The sequence below is a fragment of the Vollenhovia emeryi genome, unplaced genomic scaffold (assembly GCF_000949405.1).
Source record: "Vollenhovia emeryi isolate VEMERY1.0 unplaced genomic scaffold, V.emery_V1.0 DF939492.1, whole genome shotgun sequence".
NCBI classification, from domain to species: domain Eukaryota; kingdom Metazoa; phylum Arthropoda; class Insecta; order Hymenoptera; family Formicidae; genus Vollenhovia; species Vollenhovia emeryi.
The window spans coordinates 15,040-33,794 of record NW_011966874.1 but is presented as its reverse complement, the minus strand read 5'-3'; the positions used below and the strand labels follow the sequence as shown (position 1 = coordinate 33,794).

Sequence of the window (18,755 nt, the reverse complement as noted above, 5' to 3'; positions counted from 1 at the left end):
TGAATCTCTCGATGATGCTGAGGCATTGGCAAAGAAAGCTCTGCTGGCAACGGATTCTGACATGTCCGACACATTGCCTGAAAACAGTATAACTGAACCAACTAAAGATTTAATTGTAAACAATACTAATCGAATTGAAGAGAAAAACGAGATGCGAGCTAATTCTGATGTCAATAGCGATAGTAACACAGTAATGCTTCCAGATTTTCTAAAAATGAATACCGATGCTGTAAAGGATACTACTATCAAAGCTAAAACTCAAGTTGAAAGAGAAAACGATAATCGACTGGACAAGAAATCTCGCAAAGAATTGCGTTCTTCAGATGAGGATGCCAAGGCAGAAGAAGCTGCCAAGGAAGCTCTTTTGGAATCAAATTCAGACGATTCTCTGCTTTTGTCGTCGGAATCGGATGGACTGGTCGACAAGGAGTCTATATCAAATTCTTCTGAAAAAAATGCCAAAGCTAAGCTATCGCTCCTGGCATCTACCTCTAGTGAAACCTCCAGTTCCGAGCTGGTTTTGTTAGACACGGCAAACGTTTCGAAGAGCACTAAACGTAGTCATGAGCCTGAGAATGATAGAGAATCTCTATCTCTATCTGCCAGGCTAAAGAAGAGACGACTTAGAGATTGTCTCGACAAAAATTACCACTACAACAATGATAAGAAATTGAGAATGTCTTGCGCAGTTCATGTAAAGCGATTAAACATAAAGGTTCTTAAACGCCATTCACGTGCGTTAGAAAAGTCAAGAGAATATTTGGAACATAAGGCATTTAAAAGGTATCGAGAATTTTCTGTAAAACCTATGTCCATTATCTTGCATCATTTAACATAATTGAATTTCTATCTTAGTTTCATGTATGATAGAATTATATATTTATTTCAAACTTATGGTATGATTATATTAAAGTAGCAGAGTTTAATTTGTATGAGCTTGTGTTAAATTTCTTATATGAATGTTGGGAATATAGGAAATGCAATGTAATAAATATACTGTTAGCGTTATTTTTGTTCCTGCAGAACGATTTATAAAATATTCCAATGTTTTTCTATTATATATCAAATATAAGTCAAATTGGACATTTTTTTCCGTACTTTGATTGAAGAATCTTTGTAAAATTTGCAGATGTGTAGAGAAATACAAAATTCAGTTTTCTATTAAAATTAAAAATGATTAATGAGAAAAAAAATCTTGAACCTAGAATAAAGATGAATAATAAAGTTAACTATAGTTTATTTACAACAATGGACATAAAAATCCACAATTTTGTTGATTATTACTTTATAATCTTTTAAGAAATATCGTTAGACACTTTTTCCGTATTATGTCGATAAAGTTCAGGTTCCATTAACTAAATTTTCAATTTTGTCTAAGAGTATTTGATTAGATCTTTATTGATATACATACATAGATCTGTGTATTTGTAAAAATCAAATAGAAACTTCAATTCTAGTAAATATGTCATTTATGATTTCATTGGACATGATTATGAAGTACATATAAGATGAAGGGCCTGTCAACTCGCTTACTCGCGTAAACTACACGGTTGGTCTCGCGCGCGCGGTTTTAGCTGTGCTTATACTTTGCGCGAGACATTACCGTGTCTCGTGATGAGTACAGGTTTTTATTATAAAAATGTGCTCTTTAAAATGAATGTATTTATATATAACAGTATATTTATATATAACATCTGCGATATATATTGTATATTCAATAATTTCTGCGCATTAAAATCTTTGTATATCGTAAACTTGATATCATGCCTTTAATGAGACAAACTTACATTTTCTTATGTAATAAATTTTGTAAATGACAAATTCAATTTATGTACTAGTTGGTTATTATCCAAATTACCTGATTTCCTTTATCCTTTACAGTCTTATTAATCTGGATAAACTTGAAAAAAGACGCAAGAAAAGTGCAAAGAAAGATTCCGATTCGTTGACTGATGACGATTCGACATCACAAATTTTGAAAAGCTCAAATAAGCGAAAGGGAAAGGCAAAAGACAAAGAGGAGTCTTTGATGGATCATTTGATAGAGAATGACGATATCTTGCCAAATGTAGAAATAGATTCTGATACTGAAGAATCAGTTCCTCAAATAAGTAAAGTAGACGATATGCCTGTGTCTAATGAAGCTCTATTATCAGAGGCAGAAAGAATAGCGAGAGAGAATCTACTAAATTCCTCTGATTCATGTGGTAAGCGATTTGATATTAATGGAAATAGAATTATTGTGCATTTTGAAATGTAAACCGTTCAAATGATACAACTTGCTCTGGATTCAATACAATTAATATTAATTTTTGAAAAAGACTAAGCATCTTCTTTCGTCATAACTTTTAATCCGACAAGTTTATACGAAATTGAATTATAAATGAGATTCTATTAATATAAAATTTAATCAAAAAAAGTTGTGGTATTAACTGCACTTTTAATGTTTAATTCATCAGGAAGTTTTAAATTTAAATTTCTGTAATTTATAATCTTGTTGATTTCTCAATATTAAAATGGAGCGACTTTTTTAATAATTCTGCTTTTTGATATCTGTAACATTGTTTTTCATGTAGTCTTTTTTTGATTCAACTCTTTTAATCTAACAATTTTGCTGAAATAAACGTTTAGCAATATTTCTTAATCTTTATGTTTAAACCTTTTTAAGATTAATGGTAATACTATTCATAATCACACATGTAGTTTATCATAAATATTTTATGTTATGTGTTTTTACATTTAGAAAAGGAAGTAATGGTGGACAGTGATGATAGCATTAATAATAAGGATAAAGGTAAAACAGTAGAGAAAAAGAAAAAGAAGACCGAAGAGAAAACTTCAAAACAAGATGAGGTAAGATATTTTTGTTTATAATAAGATATATCAATAGAAAGAATATAGATAGAAAATCTAACCTAGTTAGAAGAGAAACTGTGCTTTTCAATTATTAATTATTATATCACAAATCTATTATGCATCTGTACAAGACAAACTTTGCAAGAAATGTAATTCTTTTGTTTTAGAGCAAGAAAGACAAAAGCGATTGGAGGCAGGACAAGATATTGACAACAAAATTGTCTGATTCTAATTCTGAGGTCGAGGAAGAAAAATGGAAGAAGAAACAAGAAAAGATGTCAAACAAATCGAAAGAAAATAAGTAAGTAACTTACTTTATATTACTTTAGAATTATGTATAATCTTATTCTTAATTGTTTGCAGTAGTGATTCTAATGACGAAGAAAGATCCTTCGAATCTAAGAAGAAGAAGAAAAGGAAGAAGGTCGCTCGAAGAATCTTAGATTCGGATTCAGATGTTAAAGTAACGGATTTAGATTCTGACGTTAAAATAACGGATTTGGATGACTCGTCTAAAGCTTCAGGCGATTCAGAAAGTGATTTCAGGAAGAAAAAGGATAAGTTAAAACGAAAGAGACGCAAACGCGATGGTAGCAATTATTCGGACTCGGATTCTTCACTTGCTGAGAAGAAGTAAATTTATATGTACTATATTTTATTTCTGCTTATTCTTATTCTGCATGTTTGAGCTTATGTTATATAATTTATAGATCAAAACCGAAACGAAAACGAATCAAGAAAATGGCATCTGACAGTGATAGTAGCATTGAGGAAATAAAGAATTCACAAGGATCCACGCCCGGTAAAAGTGGTCGGAAGAATATACGAAAAGTTCTCAAGGATAAGCAAGTAGCGGAAGATACGAAACTAGCTGCTAAGGAAGAGGAAGAGAGACTTAAACGTATCGCCGAGCGTCAGGCTGTGGTATGTCCTACATTCGTGTTATCAGCTTATATTTATCATTAATACGTTTATTATACGTAGATACTTTTTATTACAGTATAATGAAATGTATGAGATAAGGCTCGCCGGCGAAGAGAAAGTGGAAAAGCTCGTTTTAGACTTCAATACGGAGACAAAGAAGGAGCTTGTTGCTGTACCCGAGGAATTGGTAAAGTGTCTAAAGCCGCATCAAGCGCAGGGTATCAAATTTATGTGGGACGCTTGTTTCGAGTCTCTAGAAAGGGTGAAGAGTACATCTGGCTCTGGATGTATAATCGCGCACTGTATGGGTTTGGGCAAGACACTACAGGTGATTGCTCTGACATACACGCTTCTCACTCACCCTTCAACAAATGTTAAAACCGTACTGGTGGTTTGCCCACTAAGCACGGTGCTTAATTGGCTAAATGAGTACAATACGTGGCTAAAGGAATTGAATGATATCGAGGTTTACGAGCTGACAAAGTGAGTATTTGATATTCAACATTTGAATGTTGTTTTGACATAATTATCTTATTATCTGTAACATTTATTCAAAGAGCGTATAACACAATTTCGTAGTCAGAGTCTTGATGTTATTCAAATTTTCAGATTTAAGAAGAACATTGAGAGAAAGTTCCAGTTACAGAGATGGCAAAAGACTGGCGGCGTGATGATCATTGGCTACGAAATGTTTCGTAATCTCACGGGTCCGAATAAAAATATTCGGAAAGGCATGAAAGAAGTGATGATGGAATGCCTAGTTGATCCAGGTGCCGATCTTGTAGTCTGTGACGAAGGTCATTTATTGAAGAACGAGGATACTTCGTTAAGTAAATGCATGAGAAGTGTGAAAACGCTGAGACGCATAGTACTTACTGGAACACCATTACAAAACAATTTAATAGAGTGTATGTATCATATAAAAGACAATATTTACTATAAGTCACCCTCTACCAAATGACTTCTGGTTGACCTTGATGTTAACCTTGACCTCTAAGGAGGTCGAGACCATTGACACTTCCCGTCGCTCATTGTTCGTTAAAAAGTTATTAAAAAATGGTTTCATAAGTGCTATGTAGTTTACGATCCCTGTACGTTTAAGGACACATATATATATATATATATACACACGCGCACGCGGGTGCAAGGAAGCCTTCAGCTCCCTTCCCACACCCATCCTGCCGGTAGTGGACCTCTGTTGTTAATCATAGTATATAAATTTCGTGGATCCAACTGCTGGTGTACATACATACTCAAAATATAGAGCGTATGTGGCGTCAAGTGCGAGCAGCAATTCTCGCTCCTTACCGAAGGCCTCCCTTGTTCCTCCCCCGCGTATGTGTCCTTAAACGTACATGGTATCGTAAACTACATAGCATTTATAGAACTTCTTTTTTTCTCGAGCGACGGCAAATGTCAATTTACCTCTAAGGAGATCAAGGCCAACCAGAAGACAATTAGCAGCGGGTGACTTAAAGTAAATATTTATCCTTGTAAAACATTGACACCATTTTTTTCATTTATATGTTTCTAAAATCTTTTCCATCTGTTCAACTGTACTTTGCAGACCATTGCATGGTGCAGTTTGTGAAACCGAATCTACTGGGTACGAAGAAAGAATTTCTAAACAGATTTGTAAATCCGATAACAAACGGCCAGTTTGACGATTCCACTGCTTACGACGTTAAATTGATGAAGAAACGTGCACACGTGTTGCACAAGATGTTGGAGGGTAGTGTACAGAGATTTGATTACTCCGTACTTACACCATTCTTGCCACCCAAACAAGAATATGTTATATTTGTCAGACTGACAGATACGCAAATAAAAATGTACCAGTATTACTTGGAGAACCTTGCCAGGTGAGATGTCTTATGCTCATTTCTACCAATGCAGATTAACTTTAATTCCAGTTAAACCAGATTTTTTCTTTTTCCAATTCCTGAAACTAGAAAAAGATAAAAAGTAAGCTAAACCGAGATCAAAATTAATCTGCGTTGATGGACATGAACATTAAAGATCTTGTATACTTATCATGCTTTCTTCTTAATTAAAAAATACGATGACTAAATTAGATTGAATATTGATTTCATATGCGCCTTTCCTCAATAGACGTTCATCTGGTCAAGGAGGAACTCTCTTCGCGGATTTTCAATCCTTACAGAGGATTTGGACACATCCCATAGTCCTGCGTTTAAACGCGGAGAAAGTGGAAAAGGCGAATGAGAAAAAGGATCTCAGCGAATCGGAGGGTTCATTAAAAGATTTTATTAATGACGATACTTCCGACATAGACAGCAGCGACAGCAGTTCGCACAGTGACAGTGATGTTCAGGCAATCGATGATGAAAAAGAAAATTCAAACGTTCCCAAACGTAGAACAAGAAATAACCCTGGCGGTATGACTCTGTGACATGAACAATGTTCTACATACTATAGCTGCGTTCGGCATTGCAAACGCGAGGCGTCGGAGTGCTCCTCCTCCCTGTCTATCTCATTCTCCCCTCTCGCTCACTCGAATGCGAAAGAGCACTCCGACGCCTCGGATTTGCAATGCCGAACGCAGCTATTGATATCCAAGAATAAATTAAATTGATAAACATAGAAGTCACTTTTAAGTAGCCATTAACAGATAACAATAATCAAGCTTTTTAGTCGACATTAACCGGTCAGTGTTTTAATACAGAAAGTTTATTGCGAAAAATATTACCTCAACCAGGGTTTGAACCTGGACTTTCCTACAGTCTAGGCGGGCGTCTCACCAATTCGATCACTAAGGCCTAAATTGATAAAACATAAAGAAAATAAAATATCAATTTCAAGAATTAACTCGACAATGACTGGCAAATATATTTTAATTAATTACACTACGTTTCGGCCAGTAATACTGGTCCTTCTCAAGTGTTGACCCATTAAGTGTGACAGCAAATGGTTTATATTACCAGCCTTTTACAATACCTGACGCTTCTATTAGTTTTTAACCAACTTTATACATATTACGATAGTGATCTTATTCGACCATGCACAAAATTGCATACTTCGACATGTCACCCATTTGCTGTCACACTTAATGGGTCAACACTTGAGAAGGACCAGTATTACTGGCCGAAACGTCGTGTAATTAATTAAAATATATTTGCCAGTCATTGTCGAGTTAATTCTTGAAATTGGTTTTTTATTTACTGGCGATCCACCTCTTAAAAAAAAATAAAATAAAATATATATACTACAATTTTAACATAGGTCCTTTAAGATATAAAATCAATTAGAAATTAAAGAGGCCGTTTAGGACCGGGCATAGGTGTAAGTAGCCAGTTAAATTAAATTATTTAAGTGAATTCATATACCGTATTCTTTCCAACTTATCCTGTGCGCCAGTTACATACTAGTCTTAAAACACAGGTTAATCTCCGTAAGTGGAAGTGTTTTAAGACTAGTATGTAACTGGCGCACAGGATGGAAAGAATACGGTATATGAATTCACTTAAATAATTTAATTTAACTGGCTACTTACACCTATGCCCGGTCCTAAACGGCCTCTTTAATTTCTAATTGATTTTATATCTTAAAGGACCTATGTTAAAATTGTAGTATTTATACACGCTGGCCTAGAGAGCGTTTACAAAGTTTATATATGTTATTGCGAACAATATTACCTACAGCCCCAGTGGTCGAGCTGGTTAAGACGCCCGCACGGATTGAGGGAGGTCCCAGGTTCGAATCCTGGCTGGGGTAATATTTTTCGCAATAAGAATTTTAATAAGGGGGGAAGGGGGTTATCATATTAGATGCTACTGTGTAGCATTATTAAAATAATTTATAAGCCTGAATTCACTGATGATAACACTTCCACTTACGGGGATTAACCTGTGTTTTAAGACTAGTATGTAACTGGCGCACAGGATAAGTTGGAAAGAATACGGTATATGAATTCACTTAAATAATTTAATTTAACTGGCTACTTACACCTATACCCGGTCCTAAACGGCCTCTTTAATTTCTAATTAAAATATATATGTTGTAATGAAATAACTAACAAGATAAAGGTGTAATATTAGATATTTAATTTTTAGAAGAGGAGCCAGAAGAAGAGACTAAAGAAGAAAATACAGAATCAGAATGGTGGTTGCAGTTTGTGCAACCCGAACATTTTGAAGATATGAAAGTGTCTGCTAAAGTATTACTTCTCTTCGGAATCCTAAAAGAATGTGAACAAATCGGTGATAAAGTGTACGCATCTTGTATTTGTCTTTTCGACAAATAATTTCCGCGCGCTTCGCTATTGCTTATTATTGTATTGCTTATTATTCGACAGGCTCGTGTTCTCACAATCTTTATATTCTCTCACTTTAATCGAGGAATTTCTAAGAAAAATAGACGACCAAACTCAGAGTGGCGAACCCAGTGAGTCCCTCGATAATCACACTGGAAGTTGGTCTCTAGGGCTTGATTATTTCCGACTGGATGGTCAGACCTCGCCCGAAAATCGAAATATGTGGTGTAAGATATTTAACAGACCCACTAACACGAGAGCGAGATTATTCCTCATATCTACACGCGCCGGTGGATTAGGGATAAATTTGACTGCGGCAAATAGAGTGATTATATTCGATGCCAGTTGGAATCCCTCTCATGATGTACAAAGCATATTTCGGATATACAGGTTCTTTTCGTTGTCCAATTTTTTTTACAATTATTTATTTCAAGCATCTGATTTATCGGTGCAACTGTCATCAGGTTCGGGCAAAAGAAACCGTGCTACGTATATCGATTTCTCGCCGCGGGAACGATGGAGGAGAAAATTTACAATCGCCAAGTTACAAAGCTCTCGCTTTCGTGCCGCGTTGTGGACGAACAACAGATTGAACGGCACTACAGTAATCACAATCTAAATGAGTTGTACGTGTTCGAGGGATATAGTGATAAAGAGAAACCCACGTTAAATTTACCTAAAGATAGACTCTTGGCGGAGATATTTCTGAAGTTCAAGGATTTTGTAGAAAATTACCACGAGCATGATTCTCTATTGGAGAACAAGGTGAGAAATAGTTTGTTGTCTTTTATGTAAAAACGTACATTCGTGTTCCACGTGACAAAATTTATATTTAACAGGCTGAAGAGGAATTGGATGAAGAGGAACGCAAGCAAGCCTGGTTAGAATATGAAGAAGAGAAGAAGGGTAGACCACTCAATACAATTATAAATCCAATGGCGAATACAGCTTATCAGAACAATATGCTTCTGCAGCAGTACATGATGATGAACTCCGTACAGCCTAACATATTACCTCAAAATATGTCTCTGCAGATTGATTATGAAAATTTCCAACAGCTTATTATTAAAGATGTAAGTGCTTGATACTGTTATATGTGTATAAAAATATATACAACATATATGTATATACATATGTTGTATATAATATTATATACAACATATATACAAGGTGTAATCTAATTCGCGTCCACTATTTATACAGTGATATTCTTCGTAAAAAAACTAAATTAAATATCCCGAGCCATTTTTTCGAATCATGGTTCATAAAGTGGTTATTATTGACTAAAGATTGGTCAATATCAGCTGCGCTTTTTAAACAGACGCACGACAAAACGCCACCAAGGCGTGCGGCTTACTTCACGCACACTAGTAAATACGCAGCTCACAAACGTACGTCGTTATAAAAGTGATGCTGTTTCATTAATCTTTAATTAATAATAACTGCTTTATAAAGCATAATTTAAAAAATTGACTCGAGATTTTTCGACTCAGTTTTTCAGGAGAAACTGTATAAATAGTGGATACGAATTAGATCACACAGTACATATATGTTAAACAGTTACTTAGGTATTTAAATTATTGATAATCTTGGATAATTCATAGTATCCTAACGCGACGCCGGAACAACATAAGATGATAATGAATCGAGCACTAATGGATATGTACAATTATTGGGAGAAGCAAGCTGCACTTGGCGTGGCATACAACAAACAACCCGTAATACGAAATCCAATGGTTACATCGGTAATGATCCATCTTGTCCATTAGTATCATTGTATACTTAAGAATATTAACTAAAGTAGTTTTAAATAATGGCAGTAATAAGATTTTCTTTGTGTTTTCATGTAGTACACAAATATATTTTGAAGTACATCTTAATATAAATGCAGGGTGTTCGAAAATTCAACCGACAAATTTTCAGAGATTGACCTAGGGTCGGAAACGTCATTATATCGCTACGACATACAGAGTGTTCGATAGAGTCGGGACCTCGAAATATCACAAAGAATTTAAGTTCCATAAAAAATTGTTTCAGACAGAAGTTGTAAAGCGTAAAAAAAATCTATTTACTAGTTCTATGTGTTTGATCTTGCCTTAATCGGCAGGATACTTCTTTGATCTCGTCTTCATCGGCTGGTTGCTCCTTTGATCTTACCTTCATCGGCTGGATACTCCTTTGATCTTGCTTTCATCGGCTGGATCAGCCACCGATTTTGCCTTGGTTGGCTGGATCATCTTCCAATCTACGAATCAAATTTGTCCTTGGATCTCTTGCCTTCATAGACGAGACATTTTACCATGAAAAGCTTGATAACTTCGAAATGGCTTACTTAAAGTTGGTAAAATTTGCTTTGAAAAGGCCTTGAGAAGGGTTACAAGAATATGCAATAAAAATGGAAGGCTCCATTAAAAGAATTCAGGGCAGCTTCGTCCTGACCTTGGCGACACCATCCAAGGTCAAATACATGGCACCAGTAAATAGATCTTTTTACACTCTACAACTTTTGTCTGAAATAATTTTTTACGAAACTTGAATATTTTGTGACAGTTTGAGGCCCCGACTCTACCAAACACTCTGTATGTCGTAGAGATATAAGGCCTGTTCTTTATTACTGCACTACTGAACTAGTGCAATAAGTTAAAATGAAACAAATAGATTACCTCTCATTCCAACTCATTGCACCAGTGTGCACTAGTTCAGGAGTGCAGCAATAAAAAACAGACCCATAATGACACGTTTTCGACCCTAGGTTTATTTGCAAAAAGTGATTCATATGGTGCCTCCGACAATCTCTGAAAATTTGTCGATTGAATTTTTGAGCACCCTGTATACATATATACATATATAAATGTATAATATAGAATATTTTACAGAATTTTCAGCAAAGACCGCAAACCTCGAATTTCCAACAAAGGCCACAAATTCTAAACAATAGCAATGTACATGTAAATATAGATGTTATTCATATGTATATTGAGTTGTACTTTTCAAAATGTTATTTGTAATTTTTCTATTTCTAGCAACAAGTCTCGCAGTTGAACCAATTGGTTTCGGGACAATCGGCGAATTACATAAATGCGAATAAACCTGTGCAACCAAGCACTGTAGAAATAATAAAAGATTTAGTCCCAAATATATTATCACATCGAAACACCCCATCGGCTAACAATGTAGGCGGAAACACGGACCAAGATATAGAGGTACAGTACATGTGTTATTTTGTGTGTTTCAGTATTCTATATACATATATGATACATAAATATATAATTGTGCTATTTAAATTTATAGGTGCTACCTACTACAAGTAATATAGGTGTAATACGCCAGAGTGGAATGAGTAGCGCACAAGTAGCTGCACCGATTGATAATAGTAAAATCCAAGAGGAGTAGACTTTATACACAAATATTTTATACGAATTATTTTGCGTCGTAGTATTATCGGTAGGTCGATCTAAATCTCTATTAGTTGTAAACCGATTGTGAGAAAGAGTTGTCGTATACGAAAATGTTATTTATACTTTGCATTGATTTCTTATTGGGTTGATGCATAAGTTCGTCCCGTTTGAAAAAAAAATGTTATACCTATCCTATTTTGCCGATATACATTTAATCAGTGGTATCAGCAATCTCACGAGTTGTATTATGACGATCAGTTTCAATCAAGACCAAGATTTCGTGACTGTCAATTTTGGAAGGCCGTCCAGAACGTGTCTCATCCGCGAGATTACATTTTCCATTACGGAATCGTCGGAACCATTTACGAATGGTGGAATCATCAATAGCATCTCCGTAGACAACATATTTTTCTTTTTGTTTGAACAGCAGTTTTGCCTTTACAAAAATAAAGCATGGTATACCGAAAGTGATGTTTATTTTTATCCATCTTTATAAATTTACACGACTCACAAACATTAATCGACGACAACAAATTTGACAGTAAACTTTCTGTTCAATTGCTACTTTCAAACGTTTAATATGACATATAAGTGTGAACTCGATATCAGATCGAATTCGTATCCTGGGCGCTAAAAAAGTCTGGAACGGTCGACTATCTCGATAAGGAAGAGTTTTACGAGAAAATGTTTCTGACAAGAGTTGTATGGCTTCGAGGAGGACATAACATGGTACCATTGGTTTGACCTTGAAAAGTTATTTGAAGGTTACATGAAGGTCATCTTCTAATTTTTTAATGGAACCCCCTATTGTTTATTATACTATCTTATTTTACTAATATGAACAACTTTTTTATGAAACATTAATTAATAGAATAAGATAGTATAATAAGCAATAGGGGATTCTATTTAAAAAATTGAAGGTGACCTTCATGTGACCTTCAACCAACTTTTCAAGGTCAAACCAATGGTACCATGTTATGTCTCCCTCGAAGTCGTACAACTTTTGTCAGAAACATTTTCTAGTAAAACTCTTCTTTATCGAGATATTGGACTGTGTTCAGATTTTTTTAACATCCAGTATAAAGTGTGCGAATGCTTAAAAACGGGACGAACTTATTGTATATTAATCCAATATATAATATACAAAATAATAGTAGTACTGTGTGTCAAGATTACTTATATTTATATAATTAAATACGAAGACAAGTTGCGCGTTTACACTTGCAAAATTTTACTATACAATGCATATAATGCAAGATAATGTAACTTCAAAGGCGTTTGTGTAGGTGAATGTATCGCCAAACGTTTATATATGAAAGCTTTGTATAAGAACAAAATTTTTTTAATCTGTATAATTTGTATGTACATATAAATATTGCAAGATCTTCAGCGAGACTTTTTACGTTATAAGAATTACTTAAAAAATGTTTACAGTTAATTTTCGTTAGAGTTTCTCTTAATATTTAACATCAGTTATTAGTAAGTTTTCCAAACACTTTTGATAAACATTGGTAATAAATAACTGAAACAAGTTATTTACATTTTCTTGTCGTAAATGTAAATTATTATTAATTATTGGTAAACATTTCTTTTCAATATATGATTATATAATTTATTAATAGCATATGCAGACAGAGAATTCTCTTAAATCTTGAATATAGGAATATAAAGCTACGTATTGTTCATTGCATTAAAATATTATGTTATGATCTTGATACTTCGGGAGAGCATTTCTCCATCCATCTTTTAGCAACGCTCTGAGATATTCTTTTGTTCTTAACATTGCCGGTAAGCCCGCTAGATTGTAATTTTCCGTTCTGTTGGTTCTGTGATCATACAATTCCTCCGCGATAATGATGTCCCAATCTGGTTTGCAAGTTGCATGTGCAAAAGGTATCCATGCGGTGTAACGATAATCGCTGGTTTTCAGACTGTAGCCCATTATATTAATTTCTTTTAAGCGGGGCTTGTCGCTGTTGGGACGGTGGGTAGGTTGAATACCCGGTCTCGGGTACTGACTGAATGCCGCTTTTTTCCACGGTATGTTCTAAATATTGGCAAATTTACGGAGGACAGATTGTTCAAGGATGGAGAACCTTTGTATTGTACGAAATGTTTGTATGATTAATAATGCAATAAAAAATATATCTTACCTGACATTTCAAGGTACTTTTTATAAGCGGTAAGAGTGTGATACCCTCACCACAAGGATCGAGCGGTTCCTTTTGAACAGAGACACCTCTCGAATGCAACCGATCGCCGTCTGTATCATTAATTGGGCATATCGGTATGGGAACACCCGCTAGGTCCGCGATTGTCGGAAATATATCGACAAGTTCCACAATAGAATCTGTAACTCGACAGCGTTTTTGGAAATGTAACGCACTGTTCTTCGTAGACTTATTACGTTCTCGTTGAATATGTGCGGAGGAGAGATTTCCTTTATATCTCATCACGTATTCTGAACTACTATTCGAAACACCAATCTGTCCAACATTTAATATCGTGTGTCCTGAATTTATTTTACTTTCCATTTTATTTCCATTGTTCGTAATCTGCTCATTGTATCTCGTGTGATCTGCAGGTATAGCGCCATAATTATCTGACGTGATCATTGGAATTGATATTATCAGAGGTACATGCACAGCAACGTCAAAGTTGCTGTATTTCGACCAGACAGCATGTTCTCCAAGTGACCAACCTGCATATTTAATGTAAAACTAGAACATAACGTACCAGACTCTATGTGTACATTTATTTCATTGATAGAAACGTACCGTGGTCAGATGTTAATATTATAATAGTATTTTCTCGGATCGCCGAGACGTGCAGCTGATATATAAGCTTGCCGATCATGTTATCGATGTACGAAACGGCTGCGTAGTATGATTGGATAATTTGTTTGGCAAACCTCTCTAAAAGTAAAATAGACGACCAATGATAAAGGGCAAAAAATTAGAAATGCACGCGCGCGCGCGTGTGTGTGCGTGTACATATACTGGGTATTCAAAAAGAATGGAACCCTCCAATTATCTCCAGAACTACACACTTTCACGGAAAATGACCCGAATAAAAGTTGTAGGGGTCATGAACTTGACCTTGAACTTGAGGGTTATTTGAAGGTCAACTTTAATTTTGTTTTAATGGAAACCCCCTTTTTGTTTTAATGGAAACCTCAGATTTGACCACTGACATGGCAACGTATCTGAACGTAAAATTTCTCGCTCTTTTTAAACTCGGGATCAAAAAAGGTTTCCGTTTAAAAAAAGGTCAACTTCCATGAAAATGTGTTCTTCTGGAGATAATGGGGGGGGGTCCCATTCTTTTCGAATACCCTGTATATACAGGCAGTTCCATTTTAATTGCTTCAGGTAAATGTCTCGAAAAATATGAAAGATACAGAGAAACATTTCACACAAAAATTGTTTGATTCGAAGCAGGACATGAGATAATGCCATTTAATCTTGTATAGTTATTTGAAGGTCACGTGAAGGTCACATTTAATTTTTTTAAAATGGAACTCCTATTTTTTGAAATGCATCATCTTTTCATATTGATTAATTTAAACAATTTTGTCTGAAACATTTTCTTCTTTTTCGAGATATTCAAAGAATACTTGGTAATTCTTTCAATATTTAACTTTATACTCTCGATAATTTTATTTAGCAGAGGATAACTGTTACTACACAATTCAACTTGATGATCTCGAAATCTCCTTGGAGTTTTCATGTATAATATATACAAATGTTTACAAAAGTTGGGGTAAAAATTTATTAAGTTTATTATTGTAATAACATATTCTTGAGGTCAAATCAAGGGAAAGAGTCCTAGCTGTGCCACTTTTTCCCGTGACAAACAATCGAGATATTCTAAGTTAAATATTGAACAAAAATGTATGGATCGCACGGTATACCTGGTATTCTTTCCCATGGAAATTTTAATTTTAATCCTGCCACGTCCTTTCGCCATCGAAGATCGGTCCAGGGGTTATAGACCACGTTGTTTACGTTATGCGGCCACAGATACGGTTCGGGCATTTTGAATTTTCGTAAAGAATGATATTCTGTATAATGTTTATAACACAAATTTTATTCACCATACATTATTTATCCCAGTTGTTTTTATTTTTATGATTATAGAAAATAGTAACCCGACCTAGTTTATATTGAAAAAAATCGATCTCTTTATTTTGTAACATCAGTGATGGCCAAATTAAGATAAACATAAGGGTCTGAGCTGTTACAATATATTGCATATAACCCTTGGAAACACGTTTTGTACATACGAATTCCTTAAAATTTGGTACACAGTAGGAAGTTTTGAGGTTGCTAATTACAAATATAAAATCAGATTTTGAGGATTTTAAAAAATTTACAATAACAGGCTTTTTTGACACAGAGTATTAAAAATACAAATTTTATATTAGATTCGGAATCAGCGATTACAAAATGCCATTACAAAATTTCAAACAAATCGGAGTAAAATTTTTTAATTTTCGAAAGTATATTAAATTTGATATACCGTGCTTTAAAGGGTCAAGGGATCGACTCAAAAAAATAGGGAACACTTTTCATACTCTAAAAATTGGGCTATTTTCAAACCATTGAAACTCGGCGAAAAATCATTGTAGACTCATAATTAAAAAAGCATTTTAAAGCTCGAAGTTTCCACTTTAAAACATTGTCAACGATTTATTTAAATATGTTCATCTTCCTCGTTCTGTGCTTTAAAAAAGAATACATTGTTTTGTTTCTTAAAATTACGTATATTTGACACACTGCAGCTCGATAAAAAAATTTCTCTCGACAAATTTGATACAAGTTCCACAATCTACAACATTTTACCTACAAAGTGCTTTTTTTTAAATTTTCCTACGATTATTTTTGACCGAGTTACATGACTTTGAAGCGAACCATGTATTTTCTTGAAAAATGATGTTTACCGCCGGCATTAGCGTTACCCAATATGCACTACGTGGAGGTTGCCGGTCGGATTTTGCACATTGTGTGTGTGTGTGTGTGTGTGTGTGTGTGTGTTTCAGCGTGTGCGTGTGTGTGTGTGCGTGCGAGCATTTAGTATTGTGTATTACCTCCTCTCTGATGAATTACTGCTTGTAAAATCTCTCGCATGTTGATGTATCTCTCAATCAAGTTTTGCGGAATTTTATACTTGGTATGAAGAAATTCCGTAAACAACGACAAACGAAGAAAATGATATGTAAGTTATTCTTGCATTTATTATAAAAATATTAGATGAATTAATTTTCATGAATTGTTTTCAATTAACAAATAACTTGAAACAACTTTTTTCAGAAGCACAATAATAGATCCTGATGATCATTGCTACGCTATGAGCGTTGAACAACATACTAACAAAGTTTTGTGAAATTTCGTACTTGGTATGAAGAAATTCCGCAAAACTTGATCGAGAGATGCAACAACATGCGAAAGTGTTTACAAGTGGTAATTCATCAGACAGGAGGTAATACACAATACTAAACGCTCGCACGCACACACACACGCACACGCTAAAACACACACACACACACACACACACACACACACACACACACACACACACACACACACGATGTGCAAAATCCGATCGCAACCTCCACGTAGTGCACATTGGGTAACGCTAATACCGGCGGTAAACATCATTTTTCAAGAAAATAGATGGTTCGCTTCAATGTCATGTAACTCGGTCAAAAATAATCGTAGGGAAATTAAAAAAAGCACTTTGTAAGTAAAATGTAGATTGTGGAATTTGTATCAAATTTGTCGAGAGAAGTTTTTTACCGAGCTGCAGTGTGTCAAATATACGTAATTTTAAGAAACAAAACAATGTATTCTTTTTTAAAGCACAGAACGAGGAAGATGAATATATTTAAATAAATCGTTGTTTTAAAATGAAAACTTCGAGCTTTAAAATGCTTTTTTAATTATGAGTCTACGATGATTTATTGCCGAGTTTCAGTGGTTTGAAAATAGCCCAATTTTTAGGGTATGAAAGTGTTCCCTTTTTTTTACTAGTGTATGTATATTGTATATAATATTAATTAAAATGTTAATTATCAAGACTTCAAAATCTTATTATTACATAAATAAAAAATCCTGTATACTATTATAAATTTTATTCTGCTGCGAGTTTGGTACCAGCAGTCAAACGGTTAAATTATTGGCGAACCAGAAAAATGAACTGACGGGCCAGGTCTGGCCGGCGCACAGTGGGAAAAAAGGCACACTTTTTGGACAAAAATCCCAGGACGGTATAATTTTCAACCGATTTTAATGCTTTTTTTTAATTTACTCGTTATAAATTGCTCTAAAATCGTATCGTGTCCTTTTTTTAAATTAGACCTTTGATTCAAAATGGTGGAATCAAAATGGTTATCAGAAATATGGAAATTGTAAGATATTGAATATTATTGTACCAAACTAAGTATATGCGGGTTTTACGGATCCGTAATAATATATCTGTGGTCAAAATGGTAATATTTGCCACTGAAAAAGACCTGAAGTGGGTCGAAATGTTTCGCGACTCTCTTTGATATCTTTACAATATCAATACATTCAGATCGCGTTTTCATATTAGTACATATTACCCGATTATATGTAAATTTCACAATTTAACATAAAATTTATATAGCTGCCAAAATATGAAGTTATAATCATAATGTAAAAACAAAAAATATAATAACACTAAAGTCCCCTCTTATTTATTGTCAAGATATCGGACGTGCCAGAATTTGAGGCCAAAGATCTGTTAATTAAAATAAAAGGCTACAAAATTTTCAAAATATAAATATATGTATTTACCTACAATTATATATATAATAAAAAATATATATTTACTTACAAAAAAATATTAAAATACAAAAAACAAAAAATATAAAAGTACAAAAACAAAAATAAAAACAAAAATTAAAGAAAACAAAATAATCAAAAATAAATATAAATTCTGGCACGTCCGATATCTTGACAATAAATAAAAGGGGACTTTAGTGTTATTATATTTTTTGTTTTTACATTATGATTATAATTTCATATTTTGGCAGCTATATAAATTTTATGTTAAATTGTGAAATTTACATATACTCGGGTAATATGTACTAATATGAAAACGCGATCTGTAAAATATTGATATTGTAAAGATATCAAAGAGAGTCGTGAAACATTTCGACCCACTTCAGGTCTTTTTCAGTGGCAAATATTACCATTTTGACCACAGATATATTATTACGGATCCCTAAAACCCGCTTATACTTAGTTTGGTACAATAATATTCAATATCTTACAATTTCC

General features: G+C 34.2%; 2 protein-coding genes across 2 annotated transcripts in view; one reads left to right on the top strand and one right to left on the bottom strand.

Annotated features, from left to right (window-relative positions):
* LOC105557422 (transcriptional regulator ATRX) overlaps positions 1 to 12,292 on the top strand; it is a 21,131-nt gene extending 8,839 nt beyond the window's left edge. Inside the window, exons 7-24 of the mRNA XM_012004670.1 lie at positions 1 to 783; positions 1,882 to 2,207; positions 2,744 to 2,853; positions 3,024 to 3,157; positions 3,220 to 3,489; positions 3,567 to 3,780; positions 3,857 to 4,263; positions 4,390 to 4,688; positions 5,348 to 5,642; positions 5,893 to 6,179; positions 7,854 to 8,010; positions 8,096 to 8,443; positions 8,518 to 8,818; positions 8,893 to 9,126; positions 9,658 to 9,798; positions 10,918 to 11,001; positions 11,077 to 11,256; positions 11,345 to 12,292. Coding sequence (XP_011860060.1) covers positions 1 to 783; positions 1,882 to 2,207; positions 2,744 to 2,853; positions 3,024 to 3,157; positions 3,220 to 3,489; positions 3,567 to 3,780; positions 3,857 to 4,263; positions 4,390 to 4,688; positions 5,348 to 5,642; positions 5,893 to 6,179; positions 7,854 to 8,010; positions 8,096 to 8,443; positions 8,518 to 8,818; positions 8,893 to 9,126; positions 9,658 to 9,798; positions 10,918 to 11,001; positions 11,077 to 11,256; positions 11,345 to 11,446 — 4,672 coding nt within the window. The 3' untranslated portion in view covers positions 11,447 to 12,292. The remainder of the gene's footprint in view (positions 784 to 1,881; positions 2,208 to 2,743; positions 2,854 to 3,023; positions 3,158 to 3,219; positions 3,490 to 3,566; positions 3,781 to 3,856; positions 4,264 to 4,389; positions 4,689 to 5,347; positions 5,643 to 5,892; positions 6,180 to 7,853; positions 8,011 to 8,095; positions 8,444 to 8,517; positions 8,819 to 8,892; positions 9,127 to 9,657; positions 9,799 to 10,917; positions 11,002 to 11,076; positions 11,257 to 11,344) is intronic.
* A 101-nt stretch (positions 12,293 to 12,393) lies between these two features.
* The window catches only part of LOC105557423 (iduronate 2-sulfatase), a 21,380-nt gene continuing 15,018 nt past the window's right edge, over positions 12,394 to 18,755 (bottom strand). Inside the window, exons 5-8 of the mRNA XM_012004672.1 lie at positions 15,365 to 15,538; positions 14,229 to 14,366; positions 13,605 to 14,152; positions 12,394 to 13,498 (exon numbers count right to left, since the gene is read on the bottom strand). Coding sequence (XP_011860062.1) covers positions 13,142 to 13,498; positions 13,605 to 14,152; positions 14,229 to 14,366; positions 15,365 to 15,538 — 1,217 coding nt within the window. The 3' untranslated portion in view covers positions 12,394 to 13,141. The remainder of the gene's footprint in view (positions 13,499 to 13,604; positions 14,153 to 14,228; positions 14,367 to 15,364; positions 15,539 to 18,755) is intronic.